The sequence below is a fragment of the Schistocerca serialis genome, unplaced genomic scaffold (genome assembly GCF_023864345.2).
Source record: "Schistocerca serialis cubense isolate TAMUIC-IGC-003099 unplaced genomic scaffold, iqSchSeri2.2 HiC_scaffold_1419, whole genome shotgun sequence".
Taxonomy (NCBI): domain Eukaryota; kingdom Metazoa; phylum Arthropoda; class Insecta; order Orthoptera; family Acrididae; genus Schistocerca; species Schistocerca serialis.
Genome location: NW_026047646.1, coordinates 11,947 through 38,541, shown reverse-complemented (window position 1 = coordinate 38,541; position 26,595 = coordinate 11,947). Strand labels below are relative to the sequence as shown.

Below are 26,595 nucleotides of genomic sequence, written 5' to 3'. Positions count from 1 at the left end.
CCACCCTGTAGGCACAAAGACGTAACTCCTCAGCATGAGAAGTAATGGAAGCAGTAGGCTTTTCAATTCCCTGTCGCAACTCGGGCAAATCATTAGGTAGTGCTGGAATGTAGACACGATCTTTTATAAAGCCCCAAAGTGGGGGGGGGGGGGGAATAAAAAAAATAAAATAAAAATATCACATGGTGTGAGGTCGGGCAAATGTGGAGGCCAGTGGAAAAGAGCTCTGTTGTACTGACCATAACAGCCACTCCAATAGTTGCAGACTTGCAAGGGGAAGGCCTCAGACAAAGGCACCGATTCAGCTCAAATGTGGCACATTGCTTGTGTATCCTAGTTCAACCCCCCCCCCCCCCCCCCCCCCCCCCCTGCTCCCCCCTGTTTTTGTGAAATCACCCCTAAAGTTTATGATCAGCAATTGATTGAAAATTGTCGAGATCAATAGATAATTGTTAGTAGAGCATTCTTCTTCATCAGGTATGGAGTCCACAAATACGTACTTTTCCAGAAATCGGGGAAAGAAACTTTTACAACTGCTGCTTATTTACTCACGTGGTAAACACCTTTTGGAGAGAATTCTGATAGCGCAACAGTCGAGGTAACTGGCTGGGAAGCAGAGAACTCCGGAGGAAACTGTACAGTTTTCCTTTTTTTAAATTTTAGTTTTTCGTATCGGGATTCATAGGGATAGGAGGGTTAATAAGGTAGGCAAACTAATTTCCCAAACGATGTGAATTAGCACAAAATTAAACTTTTCAGCCTTGTCACATGAAAACAACTCCGAGTAAGAGTGCTGTGAATTCCGCACGAGGGACCACAGACAGCCAACAACGCGGCGCTTGTTTACAGCGAGGCACGGGGCAGAATGCGTGCAGGGAGAGTTAACTGTCCGGGTTGCCTGTTCGTCGTATCCTAGTTCTGACCTCGAACAGCGAGGGTACCCGACACAAACCTTATATAAATCAGTCGGAAAGAGTTGTTTTCCCTAATTAGGCTGCCGCGAACATTGAGGATATGCATAATGATCTTTCGTCATTGACCCGTCAAATAAATAAAATGTGTTTTGTGAAAGAGTACAGTGATCTTCCGTAAATAACGTATGACTTGTACTGTATGTAGCTGGTGATAATCAGCTTTTCTGTTTATCCCCTAGTAACTAGTTATTGTTTGTTGTGTCATATCTTTCAGTTGCATAATCTGAATAATCGAGGCTGTACACTCTTAGACTCGTGCTAAAATATACAGGGTTATTACAAATGATTGAAGCGATTTCACAGCTCTACAATAACTTTATTATTTGAGATATTTTCACAATGCTTTGCACATACATACAAAAACTCAAAAAGTTTTTTTAGGCATTCACAAATGTTCGATATGTGCCCCTTTAGTGATTTGGCAGACATCAAGCCGATAATCAAGTTCCTCCCACACTCGGCGCAGCATGTCCCCCATCAATGAGTTCGAAAGCATCGTTGATGCGAGCTCGCAGTTCTGGCACGTTTCTTGGCAGAGGAGGTTTAAACACTGAATCTTTCACATAACCCCACAGAAAGAAATCGCATGGGGCTAAGTCGGGAGAGCGTGGAGGCCATGACACGAATTGCTGATCGTGATCTCCACCACGACCGATCCGTCGGTTTTCCAATCTCCTGTTTAAGAAATGCCGAACATCATGATGGAAGTGCGGTGGAGCACCATCCTGTTCAAAGATGAAGTCGGTGCTGTCGGTCTCCAGTTGTGGCATGACCCAATTTTCCAGCATGTCCAGATACACGTGTCCTGTAACGTTTTTCTCGCAGAAGAAAAAGGGGCTGTAAACTTTAAACCGTGAGATTGCACAAAACTTGTTAACTTTTGGTGAATTTCGAATTTGCTGCACGAATGCGTGAGGATTCTCTACCGCCCAGATTCGCACATTGTGTCTGTTCACTTCACCATTAAGAAAAAATGTTGCTTCATCACTGAAAACGAGTTTCGCACTGAACGCATCCTCTTCCGTGAGCTGTTGCAACCGCGCCGAAAATTCAAAGGGTTTGACTTTGTCATCGGGTGTCAGGGCTTGTAGCAATTGTAAATGGTAAGGCTTCTGCTTTAGCCTTTTCCGTAAGATTTTCCGAACCGTCGGCTGTGGTACGTTTAGCTCCCTGCTTGCTTTATTCGTCGACATCTGCGTGCTACGCGTGAAACTTGCCCACACGCATTCAACCGTTTCTTCGCTCACTGCAGGCCGACCCGATGATTTCCCCTTACAGAGGCATCCAGAAGCTTTAAACTGCGCATACCATCGCCGAATGGAGTTAGAAGTTGGTGGATCTTTGTTGTACTTCGTCCTGAAGTGTCGTTACACTGTTATGACTGACTGATGTGAGTGCATTTCAAGCACGACATACGCTTTCTCGGCTCCTGTCGCCATTTTGTCTCACTGCACTCTCGAGCGCTCTGACGGCAGAAACCTGAAGTGCGGCTTCAGCCGAACGAAACTTTATGAGTTTTTCTACGTATCTGTAGTGTGTCGTGACCATTTGTCAATGAATGGAGATACAGTGAATTTATGAAATAGCTTCAATCATTTGTAATAGCCCTGTATTGTTGGGAGCCTGTCACACGTGACGACAAGCGGGAAGTTACATACGCTGTGTTTTGGTTTGTAGAAGTGTTGCAAGACAGATGTATTATCAATGCACTACCAGAAGCAGGCAGTTTCTCAGCATTTAAGATTTGTAGGAGTGGCTATTGTCGAGCGATTTTTGGAGCTGACGAACGAAATGACTTTTGTCGATACTGAGTAACTGTACCGTGAAGGTGAAGCAGAAGGTGATCAGTGTAAGATATCACGACCAGTGAATCCCAAAATGGTCATAACACTTTGGAAATGTGTATGTCGCAAGCAGTCTGTGCTTCGTCTGTTCCCGATGAATATTACGAACCTGTTACTAAATGATTGAAATAAGATGCCGTACCCCTTGAAGTAAAAGTAAAGGCAGCAGTGCTAGCCAGGAATTGTCCAAATTGCACCCTACAAACACTGCAAAAGAATGGAGCAATAACAGTCCTGAAAAGGAAGAAGGATCTAAAAAAAGTGGGGAAATGATACCGTTAAAGAGGGTCAAGATATAATAAATAAGTGGACATATGAACGATTTATCGAATTCTGTCGTCGTCGTAACGAGAATGTAACAACGAGAATACTCCAGGAGTGGGCTGCAGATGCAGCACTTCAATATATGACCAACAAGGATTTTAAGTTTGCCGCATCATTATCCTGGGCAAGGAATTTCAAATCGGAATATAAAATTTGTCAACGGCACGTCACTAAATATGTCTCCCACAAGGAGGTAGAAAATATAGAAGATATACGGAAAGTGGCGGCTCTTTTCAGCATACAAATGGCATCACTTGTGACCAGTTTTAATTGTGATTACAAGATCGACACCGATCAAACAGGACGCTAGTATCGGGTGAACATTCGACGCCCGTCATCGCGAATGGGAGGAAAACGAACTCTTGTCACAGTCGGTAGTAAAACAAAAAACTGACACATTCGTACAAGGGGTCAATATGCCATCACAGCCTCTGGAAAAGTGTTGCCTAAGGTTTTCCTGCGTTTACAAGAAACGAACGTTACATTTAGTCCTCGAGTTGTAGAAGAGGTCAGTTGCTTAATTGACTCATTAAAAAATATTTAGATTACTTGCTCCAAATCCGGGAAATTGACAAATGCGATTTACAGAACATTTATTGAGAATGTTTTAAAACCATAAGTTGCTGATAACTAGTTTTTTCTAATATTGGATTCCAGGGGTGGACAAACTAATACTCTAATGTATTACACCAAGTGTGTAGATGACGAGGGTCAACCGACGACCACGGTAAAAGTAATACTGTCAAACTGCATACCTGCGTGCCAGCCTTATGTGTTTATTTCTATCGCCAGGTTAAAAACTTTATTTCGAGGCTTCACAATTGCAGTGTGCTTCTGGAAACCGAGTGGGAATTGCGCAACCACACGGATGCAACAACTATTTACAGCATAACTCATAACCAACTTTTAGCACCGACTTTTCAGGCAATGATATCGTATGTGTGATACACAACAAAATTAATTCCCAAAAAAGACATTATTTTTAAATGTAAACCAAGTTTGTTTTCTACGGACTCTTTAGAAGGAACAGTGTAGCTGTTGAAAGATTGCATTCAGTAGATGTTCTTGGTGCCACGAGTACATTTGTTTCGAATGTTTATGTAAGTACCACCCATCTAGTTGTTCGAAGAAAAGTGAGGACACGTACAGTGACTGGTAGAGCGATTATAAAGTGATAAAGAGTAAAATTTTAGTTGCTTACTATCCCAATAGGCTTGAGAAATTTATTTGCCTACCTTTTTATTATTCCATATTGATTTATTTACCTTATTCACCCTCCTATCCCTATCAATTGAGATACGGGAAAATACATACGAGAAGAATAACATCCGCTAAGTTTCCTCTAGATTCAAGCGCAGCCAATCACCTTGACCATCACACTACCGGCAAAAAGGCGTAAAAGTTTAATCGTTTACTAATTAACGTCATTTGGGAAATTAGTTTGCCTACATTATTATTATTATTATTATTATTATTATTATTATTATTCCGTTTTGAGTTGCATACCTTATTAACCCTCAATCCCTATGAATTCTGATATGAAAAACTGCAACGTAAAAAAATGAAAACTGTAGAGTTTCCTCGAGATTCGAACCCTGGTTCTCAGCTTCCCAGCTAGTTACCTTGGCCATTGCACTATGCCTGAAAAGCATTTACCTTGTGGATACATAAGCGACTGTTGTAAAAGATTCTTTCCTCGATTTCTGGTAAAGTATACTTTTTTGGAACCCACACCTACTCGTGAAAATTATCTACCGATCCCGCGAATTTTGCTGCGTCGATTGCTTGTCGTGACCTTTAGGGGTGATTTTTCTCAAAAACGGAATGGTCTTTAAGAGCCAAAATATCTTAAACAGTCCTTCGTTTTAGGTTGTTCACGAGTGACCTGCCAAATTTGAGTCGAATCGGTGGGCCATGTCTGAAGCCTTCCCCTTGTAAGACGTCCAACCCCTATCGTACAAAGAGTTGCCAGTGGGGAGGGCCTCCATCTTGTTATCAAATAAAGTTTTCAGCTTCACCTTGTAATTGGGGAAAGAGCCACACCTGCAATACATCAGTTGAGTAACACCCAATACGGTGGCTTCAGGGGGAAAACATGGTCCATATACATGACAGAACATAGCACAGAAAATGTTTACTTTTGGAGATTCCATTGATGTTGTTTGAGTTTGTGAGGACAGTCTGACATTGTGGTTATTTACTTTTCCACTTATATGACAGTTGCCTTTTCACTGAGCACGACACGATCGAGATGGTCGTCTTACTGCTGGAACACTTTACTTGCAAAGTCACAACATGCACCATACTCGACTGACTTTGAAGTGTGTACCGACCGTAACTCGTATGGACGCCTGTGTAAACGTTTTTGTAAAACCTCCCACACTGCCATCTTTGGCAACTGAAGTTCAAGACTTGCTATCTGGACTGACTTTCCTTAGGACTGTGAAGGTAAGATGCTCTGAAATGGTCAACATCTTCACCAGACACTTCTGATCGTTCTTTTCCCTTTACACACACATACATTAGTTCTTAGCGTTTTTCCGTGAGTTTGGTAAACACGACAGATACACACAACAGGGACTTTAGTCGTCAGTAATATTTGTCCTTCACTGTTAACAACTTTATGCTAATGCTGGGGTAACTTCCCGATTCCACAACTGTAGAAATCACACAGTTTTGAGACAAGAAGTCACCGAGCCGTGTTCGGAGTGCATTTTGCTCGAAAGAAAGTGGAAAAGGTGAAAATCGGAGGGCACGAGATCAGGTAAACAAGGTGTAGTGGTTTTGACAGTCTCAACAGATTGTGGGCAGGCGTTATTGTGGAGTAGCATCATTTTCGTGCAGTCTTCCTGGTCATTGTTGTCACATTGTGCCTGCAAGACCTGTCGGTTGTTGACAGTAAATGTCAAGGGTGACGGTTAGAACTTGGAGAGGCAATTTGTAGTACACCACACTGTTGCTGTTCCTTCAGGTGCAAAAAATTATCTTTTGTGGCTGCATGCTTGTCTTTGTATGGAGAGTTATTGCTTTGTTGGGGTTAAACGATTCCTTTCCTTTCCTTTCCTTTCATTTTGTTAGCATAGACACACCATTTCTTGTCACCAGTAATGATAAGTGATGAATGTTCAGTGTTGTTTGTGAGCCAATTGATGAGGAGCAATCGGAGATGCAAATACGGACACCTGCTGATTTTTGCTGCGCAACCTGTACACCCGATTCTTAAATCTTTCCTGTTGTGTGCAAATGTCGCGCGATGGTGGAATGACTAGAACAAAAGCGCAATGAACTTATGCACCAACCTAATATCCAGTTGTTTCAAATCGACTATACTGTCGGCAGATGATTTTCCCACAAGGGGGATTTCAATTAAACGTTAGATGGACAGCATGTTGAACTGAAATTACTGTACACTGTTAGCAAACAGCACTGAAATGTGGTTCATGGTGTGGGTTCCTGTAGTCATGTCCTAGTTCATGAACCACGGGCAACGTATGAGTGGTCAAGTAAGTGGTCCCGACAGTCGGGATACCAGTTACTTTGGGATAAGGCTGAGCATCTCGGACATATTCTGAGTCGTGGTCACCTTTGTGCTCATACGGCAAAGACTATCAAATCCACCGGTTAGTCCCTCAGCCGTTAGGGGTAAAACCCAATGGGACTCGGGGCAGGTAAGGCTAACAACCTGCTTCCCTGGTATTTTAAATATGATGCTGGCAACAATCAGAGCAAAATGCGTCGGACCTTTGGAGGTGACGGAGTCCCACCTCTAACTGACAAACCAGGGACTCCTAAGATACGACTTGGCAAACAAATGGTAATGAGATGGGGAGCTATTAATATCAATGGGTGCTACTCTGGGAAGAAGGTAGAGCTGGCAGAGGCTACAAGTAAGATGGGGCTGGACGTTTTAGCTGTTAGTGACATCCGGATAAGGGGTGAGAAAGAAGAGGAAGTGGGAGAATACAAAGTCTACCTGTCAGGAGTCAAAGCAGGAATAGCACAATGGGGTGTAGGGCTTTACATCAGGAAAGAAATGGAACCCAGCGTAGTTGCAATAAGGTATGTAAACGAACGATTGATGTGGATAGATTTGACAGTGTCTAGCAAGAAAATTAGGATTGTGTCAGTATATTCGCATTGTGAAGGGACAGATCAAGATAAGATGGATAGTTTTTATGAGGCACTCAGTGATGTAGTTGTTAGAGTAAAGGACAAGGACAGTGTTCTGCTCATGGGTGATTTTAACGCCACGATTGGAAATCGAACAGAAGGGTATGAAGAGGTTATGGGTAAATTTGGAGAGGATATGGAGGCCAACAGGAACGGAAAACAACTCTTGGATTTCTGTGCCAGTATGGGCTTAGTAATCACAAACTCCTTTTTTAAACATAAGAACATTCACCGGTATACTTGGGAAGGCAGGGGAACCAGATCTGTCATTGACTATATAATAACAGATCAGGAATTCAGGAAGGCTGTGAGGGACACACGTGTATTCAGGGGATTCTTTGATGACACTGATCATTATTTAATCTGCAGTGAAATTGGGAGGCCGAAAGTGCAGGAGGTCAGGTCCATATGTAGGAGGATAAGAGTGGAGAAACTTCAGGATAAGGAAATCAGGCACAAGTACATAACAGCGATCTCAGAAAGGTACCAGTTAGTTGAATGTAGTCAATTACAGTCATTGGAAAAGGAATGGACAAGGTACAGGGACACAGTACTAGAAGTGGCTAAAGAATGTCTTGGAACAGTAGTGTGTAAAAGTAGGATGAAGAAAACAGCTTGGTGGAATGACACAGTCAAGGCAGCCTGTAAAAGGAAAAAGAAGGCGTATCAAAAATGGCTACATACCAGAACCCAGGTAGACAGAGAAAGTTATGTTGAAGAAAGAAACAAAGCCAAACAGATAATTGCAGCATCCAAGAAGAAATCGTGGGAAGACTTTGAAAACAGGTTGGAGACTATGGGTCAAGCTGCTGGAAAACCATTCTGGGGTGTAATTAGCAGTCTTCGAAAGGGAGGTAAGAAGGAAATGACAAGCATTTTGGACAGGTCAGGAAAACTGCTGGTGAATCCTGTGGATGCCTAGGGCAGATGGAGGGAATATTTTGAAGAGTTGCTCAATGTAGGTGAAAATATGATCAGTAATGTTTCAGATTTCGAGGTAGAATGGGATAGGAATGATGATGGAAATAGGATCACATTTGAGGAAGTGGAAAAAATGGTCAATAGATTGCAGTGCAATAAAGCGGCTGGGGTGGATGAAATTAAGTCGGAACTCATCAAATACAGTGGAATGTCAGGTGTTAAATGGCTACACAGGATAATTGAAATGGCCTGGGAGTCGGGACAGGTTCCATCAGACTGGACAAAGGCAGTAATCACACCAATCTTTAAACATGGAAACAGAAAAGATTGTAACAACTACAGAGATATCTCTTTAATCAGCGTTGTGGGTAAAATCTTCTCAGGCATTGTTGAAAGGAAAGTGCGAGTATTAGTTGAGGACCAATTGGATGAAAATCAGTGTGGGTTTAGGCCTCTTAGAGGTTGTCAGGACCAGATCTTTAGCTTGCGGAAAATAATGGAGAAGTGTTACGAGTGGAACAGGGAATTGTATCTATGCTTTATAGATCTAGAAAAGGCATATGACCGGGTTCCTAGGAGGAAGTTATTGTCTGTTCTACGAGATTATGGAATAGGAGGCAAACTTTTGCAAGCAATTAAAGGTCTTTACATGGATAGTCAGGCAGCAGTTAGAGTTGACGGTAAATTGAGTTCACGGTTCAGAGTAGTTTCAGGGGTAAGACAAGGCTGCAACCCGTCTCCACTGTTGTTCATATTATTTATGGATCATATGTTGAAAACAATAAGACTGGCTGGGTGAGATTAAGATATGTGAACACAAAATAAGCAGTCTCGCATATGCAGATGACTTAGTTGTGATGGCAGATTCGATTGAAAGTTTGCAAAGTAATATTTCAGAGCTAGATGAGAAATGTAAGGACTATGGTATCAAGATTAGCATCTCCAAAACGAGAGTAATGTCAGTGGGAAAGAGATATAAACGGATTGAGTGCCAAATAGGAGGAACAAAGTTAGAACAGGTGGACGGTTTCAAGTACTTAGGATGCATATTCTCACAGGATGGCAACATAGTGAAAGAACTGGAAGCGAGGTGTAGCAAAGCTAATGCAGTGAGTGCTCAGCTACGATCTACTCTCTTCTGCAAGAAGGAAGTCAGTACCGAGACTAAGTTATCTGTGCACCGTTCGATCTTTCGACCAACTTTGTTGTATGGGAGCGAAAGCTGGGTGGATTCAGGTTACCTTATCAACAAGGTTGAGGTTACGAATATGAAAGTAGCTAGGATGATTGCAGGTACTAGTATATGGGAACAATGGCAGGAGGGTGTCCACAATGAGGAAATCAAAGAAAAACTGGGAATGAACTGTATAGATGTAGCAGTCAGGGCGAACAGGCTTAGATGGTGGGGTCACGTTACACGCATTGGAGAAGCAAGGTTACCCAAGAGACTCATGGATTCAGCAGTAGAGGGTAGGAGGAGTCGGGGCAGACCGAGGAGAAGGTACCTGGATTCGGTTAAGAATGATTTTGAAGTAATAGGCTTAACATCAGAAGAGGCACCAATGTTAGCACTGAATAGGGGATCATGGAGGAACTGTATAAGGGGGGCTGTGCTCCAGACTGAACGCTGAAAGGCATAATCAGTCTTAAATGATGATGATGGTGATGATGATGATGATGATGAACCTGTACACCCGATTCTTAAATCTTTCCTGTTGTGTGCAAATGTCGCGCGATGGTGGAATGACTAGAACAAAAGCGCAATGAACTTACGCACCAACCTAATATCCAGTTGTTTCAAATCGACTATACTGTCGGCAGATGATTTACCCACAAGGGGGATTTCAGTTAAACGTTGGATGGACAGCATGTTGAACTGAAATTACTGTACACTCTTAGCAGACAGCAGAATACAAAATGGTCAATGCTATGGAGTTGCATTTTGTGTATGTGGCATTGCAAGTTGGTAAACGACATAGCTCCATTAAGTGTGGTTATCTAAAGCTGAGGGAGTTAGTGATCTCAAATCGAAATTGTAAACTGCTCACAGTGGATACTATTAAAATTTATAACTCGGACATTCTTTTATGCCGACGGCCTGCTGTAGTGGTGACGCAGGTTCCTGTCAGATCACCAAAGTTAAGTGCCGGTGGCTCGGTTAGCAGACAGGGGGGTGACTGTCCGGGTCTGGCGAGCACTGCCGGCAGGCGAGGTGCACTGGGCTCTCGCGAGGCAAATTGAGGAGCTACTCGAGTGAGAAGCCGCGGCTCCGGCCTCGAAAACTGACAGTGTTCGGGATAGCTTTGTGCCGACCGCGTACCCCTCCCCGACTGCACCGAGTGACGCCTGTCGGCCGAGGACGGCACCACGGTCGGTCGGTGTCGTCGGGCCTTTCGAGGCCCGTTTGGATGCAGTAGAGAGTTTTAGGCACTATTTTTGGACATACTGTACTGTGTAACAGACGAATTTGAACTGGCACGACTGTCTCGCTAAAAATTTCCACAAACTCAGGTGAAGCGCACGTCGTCGTGGAACAAGGCGTGCGAGGAGCTGCGTCGCCACCAGGAGCTGCTGAAGAAGCTGGAGAGCAAGGGGCGGCACGCGTCGTCGAGTGAGGACGAGGACGACGATGAAGACGAGGACGAGGAGTCGAGCGAGGAGGTACGTGCGCTTCCTATGTCCGTTCCCCGTGTACGATAGAAGCTGTAACCCTGCCACGACCTTCAGTATATGCTGCGATCGAATGATAGGGTATGCAACTAATCACTAATTTAGCAGATGGATACACAGCCCTGATGATGGATCAGTATAACGTTTTCGTAATTATAAAGATTAATTTGTCATTAGTTGAAGTAACTCCAGTTGAGTAAAATTTTAATTATATAAAGAAATAAGATTGTCGTCAGTCCTAAAGTGGACAGTTAATTCTCGAAACCAGTTGCTCTCAATTGAATTTCAGCCTACGTAACAATTACTAATAAGTGTATGAAGAAACACATTTGTACTGGCAAGTAATCGCGAAAGTTAGTTACTCAAATACGAGAATATGTTACAAACTGTATAATTCGGACAATGTTTAATGTTCCCGAGTTTGACTGACCGACCCTTCCAAGTATACAATGCTGTAGTGATACTTCCACTATGAATATTTCCATACAGGGGAGACATTTCAGTTGAACGACGCTTGCCTGGTGTCGGCAGATAAATACTGTATCGCAGTGCCTGTCCTGTTCAGAGGTACGATGCGATGCTCCTTCAGACGTGCACGCGTGTCCGAAGGAACGGGCACTGCGGCGACTACTCGCCGTTGCAAGTACGGACAGTTGTCAGCTGTGTAATGGAATGACGGCAAAGAAAACTTGTGCCGGACTGGGACACAAACCGGAATTTCCCGCTTATCACGAGTGGTCGCCTTAGCGTTACGTGCAACTTTTTGATATGTAGTTGACTCCGTGCAGAAGTTTGGATCCGGCCGTGAGTCACGCGCGGATAGTCGGAGCGGTTAAGGCTACCGCTCGCAGTGAGTGGGAAATTCGGGGCGAAGTCCCAGTCTGGCACAAATTTTCACTGTCGCCATTCCATTATACAACTGTTAATGGTTGTCCATATTAGTAACTGCGAATAGATATCGTGAATTCCAAATATTTGCAAATCACTATAAAAATATAATAATTAAATACAAATGTCGCACAAAGGAAAGGAAATTACAAGGCAGGTCTGGATATGTGAATTTATTAAAAACATAGAAGTGGCTAGTATTTTTGAATAAAGGTTAAAATTCATTCTTTTACCAGGTTCAGTAATTTCTCAATATTACTTTAAATAATAAAATTGTGGTAGTACAAAATTCGTATAATCGCTTTGATTAATCGACAAGGAATGATTTTTCGTGCCGAGAAAGAAATTTAGCTTTACTTTCTGGTGAAGTTAATTTTTTTTTTTAAATATTACAATATTTCTTTCATCGTAATGTGCTTCACAATATTTAGGATACTAGGATTCAGACTATATCGTTGACTTCATAGAAACCAACATCTCTGTCATTGCTTCTGTTTTTTTTTTTTTATGAAATTCTCATAAAAAGTTGTTGCCAATCATTTATAAGAAATTAATATCACAATATTGAAATTGATCATATATGACAGAAAACATTTCATACGTCAACAGCGTAATATGGTGATTTTCCGAGTGCTGCTGCTCTGTCATTTATGTATTTCCGAGCGTAGCGCGAGTGTCACCTCACTCACGGGTCGCAGTACGTCTGTCTGTACGTTATTTGACAGCTTACAACACCTGTCCGATTGCAGGATGACGATTCCGAGACAAAATCCCCACCGCCGAAGAAACGCGGTCGGGGCCGCCCCCCGAAGAACCCCGCGGCGGTAGCAGTGGCCGAGGCAAAGAAACTGCAGCGGGCACCTAGGAAAGTGGGGCGGCCGAGGAAGGTGGTGAAGGAGGAGGAAGTGAAAGAGGAGAGCGACGACGACGAAGATGAGGAAGAGGAGGAGCAGGAGGAGGAGGAAGACGATGACGACGATGACGAGGACGAATCGGAAGAGGAGGAGGTGGTGCCTGCCAAGCGACAGTCTGCCCCGGCAGCTGGCACCCGCAGGAAGACGACCACGGCTCTTGCCGCAGCAGCAGGTACGTCTCTCTCTCTCTCTCTCTCTCTCTCTCTCTCTCTCTATCTATCTATCTATCTATCTATCTCTCTATCTCTCTATTAGCTTGTCACATTTTGTAGTTTTAACGAAAAAGGAAAACCTCCAGGGTGTAGAAAGAGTCAAGCTCGAGCTGTGGTGGGTCGAGCTGTGGTGGGTGGACCCAAACTACGCTGACAAAATTTCAAAAGTGGTTCGGGTATAAGAGGACCTTGTGGACTAGCTCTCTCAAATTTTTTCACGATTGTAGTGTTTGAAGGTATGCTAGGACATCAGTTTCCTAAGACAGCATAATGTGCCTCTCGAAACTATTACTGCAGGGAAACATACATTGTAAGTTGTTGTCATGTTTAAGTAAGCAAGTAAAAAATGTTTTGTTAAATCTTCTCTCTCTCTCTCTCTCTCTCTCTCTCTCTCTCTCTCTCTCTCTCTAGGTATATAAACTGAAGTCCCCAGCTCACTTGTTTTGTATGTCTGGGCTGTTCTGAGGAACTGGACTGCTGTGGAGATTTTGGTACGGTCTCTCAATTCTCGTGACCGATATCTTGCCAGTATCGATATAAATAAGTCAAAATTTGTTGCGATTCTAGAGTTTCAGGATGGATGAGCTGCATACGTACACAATTAGGTTGCTATGGAATACTAAATACACATGTCCTACTTGCATTTGGCCAGTTTTTTTAATAAAAAAGAACGCTTTTTATTTTTGCTGCTAATCACATGAAAAGTGTGTGTTCATAATAAATTAAAATTTGGTACTAATTGTGAAACATCAAAAAGAAAATAAATATTTTTTTGTACGGTACTGAAAATGTCACACGTGTGTGCGCAGCTGTCAAAATGAGGGAAACTTCTTATGCTTAACAGTGCTTGAAAGATGTTTTTGAGTGTATGTGAGAAGTGCACTGTACTGCTTTAGGAAATTGATATTTGGGCACTTAGATTCAACTCGCCAAAGTTTGGAGGAAATGGAACAGAGATATTCCATAAGGTTATGTTCTGAGTGTGTTGGTGGGAGGAACCTGCAGTTTCCAGTGGGTCCTAATGGGTGTGGTTTCTATATACGGGGTGCTCAGAAATGGTCTGTAAAACTTGTAAGGGTGTTGCAATGTATGTTGTGCTGAGAAATGAAATGAAATGATCGTATGGCGTTGTTGGCCGGGAGACCCTGTGCGCGGAAGTTCAGCTGCCGTATTGCGAGCCCTTTTTAGTTGATGCCACTTCGCGCCCGGTGTAAATAATACTTTTATTACAGTCGCGAAAGAAGTAATATTTCTCAATATTACATACGACACCTATGTCGTACTTAAATTAAATGAGATATTATTATACAGTAAATTTTATATGAAATTTAGGTATCTTGTCCACATTTCATTCTCAACATTGTGGCAACTAAAATCGACCATACGGAAAGTATACGCTATGGACTTCTACCTCTGCAAACTCTTCAAAATTTCGTGCAATGGTTTACTACATTTAATGCTGCATAATAACTGCGTTGAACATCGAAACAAAATTAAGTCATTTATGGGGGGAAGGTATCAGTCAAGAAGACGTGTAAAAATCAAATTTTTGGGCCAAATAGTTTTTGTGAAATCGAATGATAAGTGTGTCAAAGCAGTGGGAACACCACGCGTCTCCACGGGCGAGCAGTGCAGTGATGACAAAATCGCGCACAGCGCGGAATGCGGGGAGCACGTGTCTGCAGCAGCGAAAGGGTTAATGAAGAGACAAAGCACTAGAAATTTCAAAAAATTGTATTCAAACCAATATCATTGGTGAAGTAAGGCACTTCGATATTGTTTTTAAATAATGAAAATATTAAGCACCGCACAAGGTTTGAACTCATAACCTTTCACGTAGCAGCCCAACACCTTAACCGTTACGCTAACGCACCTCATCTGGCTATATAACACCATATATGTACTATAACACGTCACGCAAAATACTGAAAAACACTGTTGGTATGACTATGAATTACTCACGTTTCGTCGAAGTACAATAGGAAATAAACAATTACCGCGAAAAAGCGGTTCGTGGGAGTGATACAAACACCTTTCCATGCTATCGCCTGAATTAGGAGTCTTATTGCTTGTTTGGTTTAATTAATTAATAGAATATGAAGCAATTGGTATAAAGAATGCTTTTTCCAAACTTTCTATAAAAGAATGTCTGCTATCAAGACATTGCTTCTGTTCTATTACTTTATTTATGACTGAACGTTTCTAAAACTGAAGCGACTCGTCCGTGCTCTGCACTGCAGTCGAGCTCTGGCAACGTCGTTCTCTGTTCATTGGCGGACTGTTTTTTGTGACATCAGATGCGCAGAGCGAACCTAAACTCGGCCGCCAACATAAATGACGCGCACTTTAGAGTCCAATCTTCACCATTATAATGCAGCACACAGTACAACAAATATTACATATAACAGTTGGATCTGAACTGTGCTAAGACAATACTGAGCCGTGTGGTCGCAAACACATTTACGGTTGCAACTTTTGACAGTCTACGTACTCTCTTCTTGGTTACTGTGTATGATATAATTATAACTTTCATAATCAAGAAATTTGTAATAGTGTTTTTACTATATGCCGTGTTACTTGGTCTTCTTAACCAACATAACTAAAATTAATTTTTTTTTTAATATTAGACCACTATTATTTTCTGACTACATTGCAAAGTCTCCCAATTTTATCTTTTGCTTTTTCCAATTAATAATTTATTATTTGTAATGGGCTCTAACAGTTAGAATACCAGGTTGTATGTACACCTTTCCATTAAATGTGACTTTTACAAAACTGATCTCTAGTTGTGAAATTATGTGAATGAAGTACCATTAACAATATTATGGTTTGATGTATGCTTGTAACTGGTTGACTTCAACTTCTCCATTTACTGAATAATGAGGTTAAATTAAAGAAAAATTACAAATAAAAAATCAAAATTGAAAAGTGCCAGAGCAAGACTAAAAGGAAATGTGGACATTAAAAGGTGAAGATAAAGGTAAACCACAAAAGTGAAATATAAAAGTGTATCGAGTTAAATTTTAGTTGTGTGTATCTTATACTCCAGTACTACACAACATTGGCAGCTATATTACAGCAGGATTTCCTAATCTGTGGCGAAGCAGATAACAATGTAACGATTTTAATATGTCCGTATCAGTACCAGTGTAGTCGAGACTGTTCCTCGTATTCGCACGACGCCGTCCTTCCTCCGCAGATAAGGCGGACAAGCGCGTGTCGGCTCCCGCACGTGTCCCCGTGGCGGTGTCCGAAGACGAGGAACACGCGCCGCGCACGCCGGGCTCCGCCACGCCTCCCGCCGAGGCCAAGCTGCCGCCGGCCACGGCCGCCGCCGCCACGCCCGCGCTCTCGGAGGGCGGCGACAGCTCCATATCCTCCACCAGCAAGGTCAAGGCAGAGGTCAAGGTATGAGGTCTCGGGTCTTGCCCGACAGTGACTTTTGTGACAATTTTGTCATTGTTTACTTAACGGTGCGTGAATGTGGGCCATATTTTACAACAGTATTTGGCTGCAATAGTACTGCCATCAGCATTGCTGCAATACGATTGCAATAAATGACAATTTTGAGGTATTGCTGTGTAGTATTCCTGAGGGTGCAGGTATTTGCCGACGTATTGCCCAACGGATTACCAGTGTTGTCGACCGGGGAGATTAATATTTCAAATTGCGGGACAGTACGTATCTCTGTCCTCGTCAGTAAATGCTTCTCTCTCGCTCTCGCCCTCATTTCTTACTTCTCTCACCAAAAGTGTTACAGTTGTGTTTGAGTGCATATGTATAGCCACCTGTTTTGTTAGTTGCTAGTTTGTTGCACACAGCAGTAGGGAAGTGAGCAAACAAGAGGACAATGAATTTCATTAATACAGTTCGGAAGCTGTAGGTCGGTATGGTACTAGACTTTGTTGCCAGCTTCATTGTGTTATTTCCATGTGCTGGTGAACAAAAATAAAATACAAATAAATATTTTGTTCTTATTTCAGACTTACGTTAATGAAATCCTTCCGTTCTTCACCCAAAGCACTGCATACTTAGGATTGCAAGTGTTATTGATTAGTAGTGCACTTTAAAGATGTACAGCAAACTACTGAAGGAATCATCTAATCATCTACAGCTGCAAACTGAAAGATGACCACCAGTATGATTGTAACTGATCCAATATATATATATATCTCTCTCTCTCTCTCTCTCTCTCTCTCTCTCTCTCTCTCTCTCTCTCTCTCTCTCTCTCTCTCTCTCACACACACACACACACACACACACACACACACACACACAGTTCTATTGATTTTAGTAATTCTTGGACCATTGACTCGTATGACATATTCGAAATTGTGTAAAATTCTGGAAAAGTTATCTGTTCAGCATCAGTTCATACGATAAATTTTATGAAGCTTTCTACTTGCTTAAAAAAGAATGCCCCACAAAACCCAATTTCTCTTGTTCGTTCCTTGTGTGATGAAAAAGCAGTATGGGTGTGCTCACCTCTACCAGACCATTCTGTGGCACTGTTGTGGTCCCTGGTAAACACCTCTGGCCCGGAAATGTATGGCCGCAAACATTGCTGGGGAATAGTTGGCAGTACAGTTGCATTCAGTTTAAGTGGCCGCAATGTATCCCGATGACATTGTCAGGATCTGTTGATGAGAATATGCAGTTTTTATGGCCTTTGTAAATGTACATTTCTACTGGCACTTCACTGAGGTATCCTCCCTTCTCTCATTTTGTTTCTAGTTGTTCTCCTCCAGTTTTATGTATTCACTATACTTAGTTTTCTTTCTTACAACAGGAGCTCCCCAGCGGTGGGATCGACTTCTTCAGAACCGCCAGTATGACGCTGTAGGTTAGGGTCCCAGGTATTGAACCCTGTAGCCATTCACTCCAGTGGACCACTGTATGCCAGTAATTCACAAAAAAGAATTTCGTGTGACTATCTAGAGTGTTAAAAGTAACGGCGTGATCCATAGTGATTAGGAGCTGGAAGTTGTAAATTTGAATTCTGTCACACGCTTTTAAATTATTTTTAAATCTCTGTCAAAAAGACTTTCGTCATAATTTATAATCAGTTAATTGGTGTAAATGTATGTTTTAAATTTATAAATCCTTTGGTGTGTCGTTTTGATAAGACATACTTCTTTTTAAATTAAAATCTTCTAAATGACACGTATCTCTCTTTAGGGTAGTGTACCTCAGTAACCAAATACAGAACCCTTATTGGATTGCTTTGTTGTGTGTGTGACTGTCGGAAACCCTTTTTCTCAGGGTCAGGTGGATGTATCGAGTTCAAATTTATCACCTACTGACGTCTGTCCCTTGGCGGTGTAAAAAATTTCAGTCAATGCAGTCAATTCAGCCATTTGTGTCACATATTTTGATACTCGCAGGCTGACTACCTATAGGGTACTTCCCATGTAGAATCATGAAATTTGCCAACAAGCAAGATTTCTCATTACAAGTAAAGGCGAGAAAATTGTTAATTTGTAATTATGTTACACAGAAAAAAATACTTCTCTTGCATTTGTTGTACAACTTCGTAATTAAAATTACAACATTCTCTACAGCCTCGGAAATTGTAGGACTGATATCTTGCCAGTGTTGATGTTCCTAATGGGCAAAAATAATTAAGTTTCCTCAATTCCCAGCACGGATAAACTGTCTGTGTACATCGTTAAGTTTTGCACGGAACGCAAAGTGTGTGTGTCCGCTCACAACTAGCCAATTTTTTTTGCTTAACCAAAACGTGGAACAATGCCTACGTGCCTGTGTTCCAGTTTATTCCTATAAACATATTACACACAGTTCACGTTTGTTTTTCCTATTTTTGGCCTGAACATTAAGAGGGGGGACCCAAAAGAAACCAGACGTGGAGGGCGCTGCCACTCGTAGACATAGTGCAGGGTTCTCACGCTAGATGGTGTTAGTAGAGATCTTCACGAAACAGCTGTGCAGACGGTGTCAGTGTATAGCTGAACGTGCAAGTGTGGTATTCTGTTTCTCTGACTGTTGGGGGGTTACATCTGCGAAGTCATTATGGCAACTTTAAAAGAACAAAGAGTGTGTGTGAAATTTTGTTTCCTGCTTAAAAAAACTGCAACAGAGACACACCAAATGCTTCAGGAAGCTTCCCAGGAGGACACTATGAGCCGCACACAGGTTTTCGAGTTGTTTGTTTGCTTTAAACGTGGTGAGATGTGTGATAAAGACCGAGCTCGTTCTGGACGCTCTTCAGTATCGCGAAATGAGGAGAACATTGAAAAGGTCCACCAAAAGATCGACGAGGATCGTTGCCAAACGATCGACCAAATTTCAGCAGAGACAGGAATCAGTTGGAACTCGTGCCAGTGGATTTTGAGTGAGTATTTGCACATGAGACGTGTTGCTGCTAAATTTGTTCTGTGCCTTCTCACACAGGAGCAAAAAACCATCCACACGAATATGTGTCAGGACTTGAAAACAGAGATTGGATGTGATTACATACAGAATAATACTGCAGCAACAAAATATTAATAAGAGAGAAAAAAAAAAACGAAAATAAAACTTAAGTTGCCAAGGAAATGCGCCATATACAACAACAAAGCAGTGCTCATACAAGCGTCTGCCAACAGCAAACTGTGTCAAAGGCTTTAGGAAGACTATGTAATGCTTCACATCAGCAAATTGCCTCCGATGATTCGTGACGTGACAACTGTTTAAATTAGATTCGTTTGAGCAGTTGCGGGCGGGCTCTTGCGCATGCGCAGTTGTGTCGCGTACGAGTAGTATCTTCTCACGCTTCTGGTTACAGAAATGTGGCTGGGCGGCACTACTTAATATTGCCCCGGTTCGGAAATATCGTAGATCCGGGGCTGATGCACAGAGCAGTCTGAGTTGTGGTGGAGAGGTGGGTCGTCTCCACGTGACGTGTTTATGTTCAGTGATTTGGTTGTTTCCTCTTTGTTTGTTGCTCTCATGTTAAATGAGAACAAACCGGATTTTTGTGTATTTTGTTAAAATACGTTGGCATAGTTATGGATGGCCAAAATATGTTATTAGCTTCAGATATTATTTCGAGCTTTCTGACAGTCGAGCACTAATCGCCTTGTGGAACATTGAAGTTATTTTTGCTGGTTTGCTAAAGACATTAGGCTTTCATTAATTATTTCTGCTGAGGCAATCAATTTATTTGAAACGAAGTATTTAATTTCACACTATTGGCTAGTTTCAACTGTTCACTGCATTTCAAGTGCACGTATGGCATTATGCCTAGACTGCACATATAAAATTCTATCCAAGCTCCTATATGAAAGAATCAAGGAGCAATTAGGAGTTAGGGGAATATCAGGGAGGTTTCAGACCATGGAGAAGCTGTGCAGAGCAGATAATTAGTTTAAAATTGATTATGGCATACTACAAGAAACGGAACAAACCTCTGGCAATAACATTTATAGATTTTAAGAAGGCATATGACTGTCTCCACAGACCTTCAGTATTAAAAATTTTAAGAAATCTAGGACTCCATCCAAAACTAATTAAAATAATACAACTCACTCTAACCAACACCAAATCAAAAGTGAAGTTTAGAGGAGAAATTTCGGAACCATTCCTCATAAAAACAGGCTTAAGACAAGGTGACTGCCCATCACCATTACTTTTCAACTGTGCACTGGAATACATAATGAGAGAATGGTACAAGGACAATCCAAAGAGGATAAGAATTGGAAGTGCAAAAGATGATATTAGCTTAAACTGCTTCGGATTCGCTGATGATCTTGCTCTCCTAGCCAACACCGTTCAAGAAGCCAGGCAACAAGTGAAATCACTACAAGAAATAGCAGAGAAAGTAGGCCTTAGAATATCATTTGAAAAAACGGAGATTATGCTAACTGATCCACCACTTGCAAACAAAATTACAATAGGAGAACAGGAAATCAAAATTGTTGATAAATTTAAATATTTAGGTGAAATAATAACATACAACCTAAATGAGAAGCCATCATGGCAAAATAGAATTAAAAAACTGAACTATGCAAATTACATTACCGAAACTACATACAACAAAAAAGCCTATCTATAGATGCAAATTTAAAACACTATAAAACAGTTACACAACCAGAAATAACGTATGCAGCTGAAACTATCTTCAAAACAACTAATACAGCAGAAATAATCGAGCAAAAGAAGACTGCCAAAAGAATATTGCTACAAACTCCGAAAGGTCTTTCGACATGTCAGAAATATGTTCTTCCGTATAAAGTTTCACACATGAACAGCTAAAAAAAAATTGCAGGAGGGCGGTTTGAAAAGTTTTCAGAATCACCACGAGAGGTCAGCGCTAGCGCAATGAGTTGTTAACTCTATATTCGTTGGACTGTTGCCTGTAAACACGTGACACGTCAGTGCTCTTGGAAGAGAGCTGTGGCAGTTTCGTGGCTCTGTTGTTGTTCCCATTTACTGATTTGCGAAGGTAGAAAAAATTGAGATTTGAGCAGTGATTAAGTAGTTCGTAAAGAAAGGTATGAAAGCAACGGACATTCGTGCTGATTTTCAGAGTACACTGGGGGACTCTGCTCCTTCGTATTCAACTGTTGCCAAGTGGACAAATGAATTTAAATTAGGTCAGGAGAGCTTACATGCCAATCCACGCAGTGGTTGGCCGAGATGTGTCACTACTCTAGAAATCGTTGCAAAAGTGCACAAAACGGTCAGGGAGGATCGCCGATTGAAAGTGCGTGAAATTACTCCCGCTTGCCGTATGTCATCTGAAAGGGTAAATCATATTTTAACTGAAAAATTAGAAATGGAAAAATTATCTGCGAAGTGGGTGCCGCGACTCCTGATGCCAGATCGAAAATGCGTGAGAATGGACATACGGAACAATGTTTGGCCCATTTTAGGAGAAATGAACTATATTTTTGTGCCGGTTTTTGACTACAGATGAAACTTGGCTGCACTACTGTACCCCAGAGACAAAACAACAGTCAAAGCAGTGGAAACATGCCGATTCTCCACCACCAAAGAAAGCAAAGACAATTCATTTGGCGGGAAAAGTCCTGGCATCAGTGTTCTGAGATGAAAAGGCGATTCTGATCGTAGATTCTCCCCACTGGGCAAACAATTACTGGAGAATGCTATGCTAATGTGCTGGACGAATCGCAACAAAAGATATGGCAAAAAAGGCCAAGTTTACCAAGGAAGAAAGCCATCTTCCACCAAGACAATGTGTGCCTGCACATGTGCCGTTGCCACGACCAAATTACATGAACTAAGGTATAAATTGTTACCACACCCATCTTATTCATCTGATATGACTCCGTCAGACTTCCATCTCTTCCAAAAATTGAAAATTTTTCTTTGTGGACTAAGGTTCACTTCAAACGGAAAATTGATGCCCGGAGTTGACAACTATTTTGCAGGCCAGGATGAAACATTGTGGGACCAAGTGCATTAATCTACAAGGAGACTACATTGAAAAACAAGAAAAGTTTCAGTGATGTAAGTACTTTTTTTCTATTTCATTCTGAGAACTTTTCAAACCACCCTCATAGTCACTGAGGTTAGAGTGTGGGACCTTCAGTGTGGTTAGCCGACGCCTTACTTACTCATCTATGCGAGACCTTCCTATCTGTTGCTCACAGAAGGGGTTTTCCTGTGCTCGGTAGTTCTGGTGTTACTTTCAATTACTGTTCGTGCATGTTCTCCTGGACGACAGCACACAGCACGAAGTAAATCAGTGTTTTAGTGGGTACTCTTATGGACATACAATATTTGTACCATTCTGAGTCTGTCATCGGGAGTTGTGGGTGTGAGCTCTCTCAACTAACCCACCTCAGACAACCTCTCAGACAAACAGAAGCTAAACAATGTCAAAGTTAGCGAGAGGAGGGCTATGCGTGAAGCGTTCGGTGAATTCGAAAGTAAAATTCTATGTACCGACTTGACAGAAAATCCTAGGAAGTTCTGGTCTTACGTTAAATCAGTAAGTGGCTCGAAACAGCATATCCAGACACACCGGGATGATGAAGGCATTGAAACAGAGGATGACACGCGTAAAGCTGAAATACTAAACACTTTTTTCCAAAGCTGTTTAACAGAGGAAGACCGCACTGCAGTTCCGTCTCTAAATCCTCGCACAAACGAAAAAATGGCTGACGCCGAAATAAATGTCCAAGGAATAGAAAAGCAACTGGAATCACTCGACAGAGGAAAGTCCACTGGACCTGATGGGATACCAATTCGATTCTACACAGAGTACGCGAAAGAACTTGCCCCCCTTCTAACAGCCGTGTACCGCAAGTCTCTAGAGGAACGGAAGGTTCCAAATGATTGGAAAAGAGCATAGGTAGTCCCAGTCTTCAAGAAGGGCCGTCGAGCAGATGCGCAAAACTATAGACCTATATCTCTGACGTCGATCTGTTGTAGAATTTTAGAACATTTTTTTTACTCGAGTATCATGTCGTTTTTGGAAACCCAGAATCTACTCCGTAGGAATCAACATGGATTCCGGAAACAGCGATCGTGTGAGACCCAACTCGCTTTATTTGTTCATGAGACCCAGAAAATACTAGATACAGGCTGCCAGGTAGATGCTATTTTCCTTGACTTCTGGAAGGCGTTCGATACAGTTCCGCACTTTCGCCTGATAAACAAAGTAAGAGCCTACGGAATATCAGACCAGCTGTGTGGCTGGATTGAAGAGTTTTTAGCAAACAGAACACAGCATGTTGTTATCAATGGAGAGACGTCTACAGACGTTAAAGTAACCTCTGGCGTGCCACAGGGGAGTGTTACGGAATCATTGCTTTTCAGAATATATATAAATGACCTAGTAGATAGTGTCGGAAGTTCCATGTGGCTTTTCGCGGATGATGCTGTAGTGTACAGAGAAGTTGCAGCATTAGAAAATTGTAGCAAAATGCAGGAAGATCTGCAGCGGATAGGCACTTGGTGCAGGGAGTGGCAACTGACCCTTAACATAGACAAATGTAATGTATTGCAAATACATAGAAAGAAGGATCCTTTATTGTATGATTATATGATAGCGGAACAAACACTGGTAGCAGTTACTTCTGTAAAATATCTGGGAGTATGCGTGCGGAACGATTTGAAGTGGAATGATCATATAAAATTAATTGTTGGTAAGGCGGGTACCAGGTTGAGATTCATTGGGAGAGTGCTTAGAAAATGTAGTCCATCAACAAAGGAGGTGGCTTACAAAACACTCGTTCGACCTATACTTGAGTATTGCTCATCAGTGTGGGATCCGTACCAGATCGGGTTGACGGAGGAGATAGAGAAGATCCAAAGAAGAGCGGCGCGTTTCGTCACAGGGTTATTTGGTAAGCGTGATAGCGTTACGGAGATGTTTAACAAACTCGAGTGGCAGACTCTGCAAGAGAGGCGCTCTGCATCGCGGTGTAGCTTGCTCGCTAGGTTTCGAGAGGGTGCGTTTCTGGATGAGGTATCGAATCTATTGCTTCCCCCTACTTATACCTCTCGAGGAAATCACGAATGTAAAATTAGAGAGATTAGAGCACGCACAGAGGCTTTCAGACTGTCGTTCTTCCCGCGAACCATACGCGACTGGAACAGGAAAGGGAGGTAATGACAGTGGCACGTAAAGTGTCCTCCGCCACACACCTTTGGGTGGCTTGCGGAGTATAAATGTAGATGTAGATTCTGCTATTACAATACTTCCCGCTTCCTTTCATAATGGCAGGTCCGACTCTCGTGAGGTCTCGTACTCATTTCCGCATACTAAAGGGTGGTCTGTATACTTTTCATGAGGTAGTGTATATTTATCACTACCACTAACATGAGTGGGTTCTGCAGACTTTGCAGGTTCTACTGTGACCGCTTGATGGCAGTAGTTGCATCAGTGGAAAAATTCATAATTCTTGAAACCTTTCTTATTGTCGGTTGCTTTGTAGGTGTTAGCTTGTAACATTACATGAGTATGTCCCATACAGTTGGATCTACTTTGTGTCATGTGAGTGTAGGGGAGTTGAAACCAGTAGTGACGCATGATGTCATATCAACTTGAGGATTTTTTTGTAATATGCATTTGATTCATTTCTAAATTTTATTGATTATTTACAGAGTAAAGAATTTAATTATGTACAACATTTAATAGGTAATGAGTTTTAATGAGATAGATATAAATATGTTTTGGCATAGCATATAACCTTGTCGCATTATGCACGATATGTTTTCTCTTTGTAAGAACAAAAACTTCCGTGTTGCTCAAGTAGTCGTCGAGTGCAGATCTGCTTTAACTTTCACGAATGGGCATAGAATTGTTAATTTACAGCCCGCAGTTGATATAAAAATTATTCTAGGAACCACGGCCCGACGTTGGTGCAAACGAATGGTGCGCGAATTCTCAAATATCGGCATGGAGTGTAAGATACGCTGCTGGATATCGGACGTTATTGTCGCGTGTGTGATTCGGCAACATTAACCACAATTTATGGGCATTAGCTTGATACTAACTATCAAAGACTTGTGTGAGCGGCATAGTATTTATCTAGATGGTTAAAGCGAGCGAGAAGCGATTTACTGTCGGGATACGACAAATATTAATCATTGCATAGTCAGCTTGTTGATATGTTGTTTAGCAACTGATAAGCGGACAGTGATAGAATTATTGAAATGATCTTTTAAGTATTAATGACCACTACACACACATCAGAAACTGATTACTCTAACTCTGAGTGACTTCTAGATTGGATGAGTTGTGTTTTCCCCCCCTGTAGTGTGTACTACTGCATTGAAGTTTTATCTTTATATTCATTTTCAACACTAGCAATACCAAAATACATTTCTACATACAAGTTATACCATAATACATTTAACTTGTAACTTCCGAAAGAGCATATGTTTTAGCCAGTCCGCAGGTAATGACAGCTACCAGTGAGACCAGACCAGCATCATAAGTATTAAACAAAACGGAAGGGCCAGTGGACAACCTGTCGAGCCAGTTTGTTAATATCTTTCTCGTTTCACTTCACAGATTTTGTTTATTTGTAATAATATGTTAACAAGTTGCGCTGTAAGAGTGCAAATGTTCTCGGCTCCCATTTGTTATGTCAATGTGGACTTCTAGCAGCAGTCGAATGCCGTCCACGACACTGTATTTCCCAAACGTTGCTCCCGACAGCTTTATCCGACATTTCCTCAGGTGCGCGAGGAGGAGGAGATGGTGTCCTCGTCGTGCCAGGAGCCGCTGAGCACCGAGACGGTGGGCGTGCAGACGCCGCCGCGGCTGGTGCGTGACATGCAGCAGCGCGTGCTCAAGGAGCTGGAGAAGACGCACGCAGACGCCCTCGCCAAGGTATGCTGTACTGGTTGTTATCTATCTTGTTTCTTGGATAACTGAAAAATTGTGGAATCTTACGCGGTATATTGTGGTAGGACCACTCTCACCACGTGTTTTTGAATGAGAATAATACGACTGGTTCCAGCACAATTTCAGCAAGCCTTTGTCTGGGGGTTCTCGAAGTTTTGTCTGCAAAATAATCATTCCAACAAGCATGGCCTGGGTTTTCTTCTTGTTTGAAATAAACACTAGCGGAGCTGAAATACTTTCAGCTAAAAATTATATTTATTCCTACTTTTTGTTAGTAACTACACCATTTTCACTATGAACATTGATACTCTAAATCCATTATACTGCACTTGTCACATAAACACGTCCATCTCC

General features: G+C 42.0%; 1 protein-coding gene across 1 annotated transcript in view; it reads left to right on the top strand.

The window, feature by feature from the left end:
• The window catches only part of LOC126442990 (zinc finger MYND domain-containing protein 11-like), a gene marked incomplete at both ends in the record, with an annotated part of 79,191 nt that extends 52,965 nt beyond the window's left edge, over positions 1–26,226 (top strand). The window contains 5 exons of the mRNA XM_050090837.1: positions 10,745–10,894; positions 12,541–12,696; positions 12,778–12,877; positions 16,117–16,325; positions 26,074–26,226. Coding sequence (XP_049946794.1) covers positions 10,745–10,894; positions 12,541–12,696; positions 12,778–12,877; positions 16,117–16,325; positions 26,074–26,226 — 768 coding nt within the window. The remainder of the gene's footprint in view (positions 1–10,744; positions 10,895–12,540; positions 12,697–12,777; positions 12,878–16,116; positions 16,326–26,073) is intronic.
• Between the last annotated feature and the right edge of the window lie 369 nt (positions 26,227–26,595).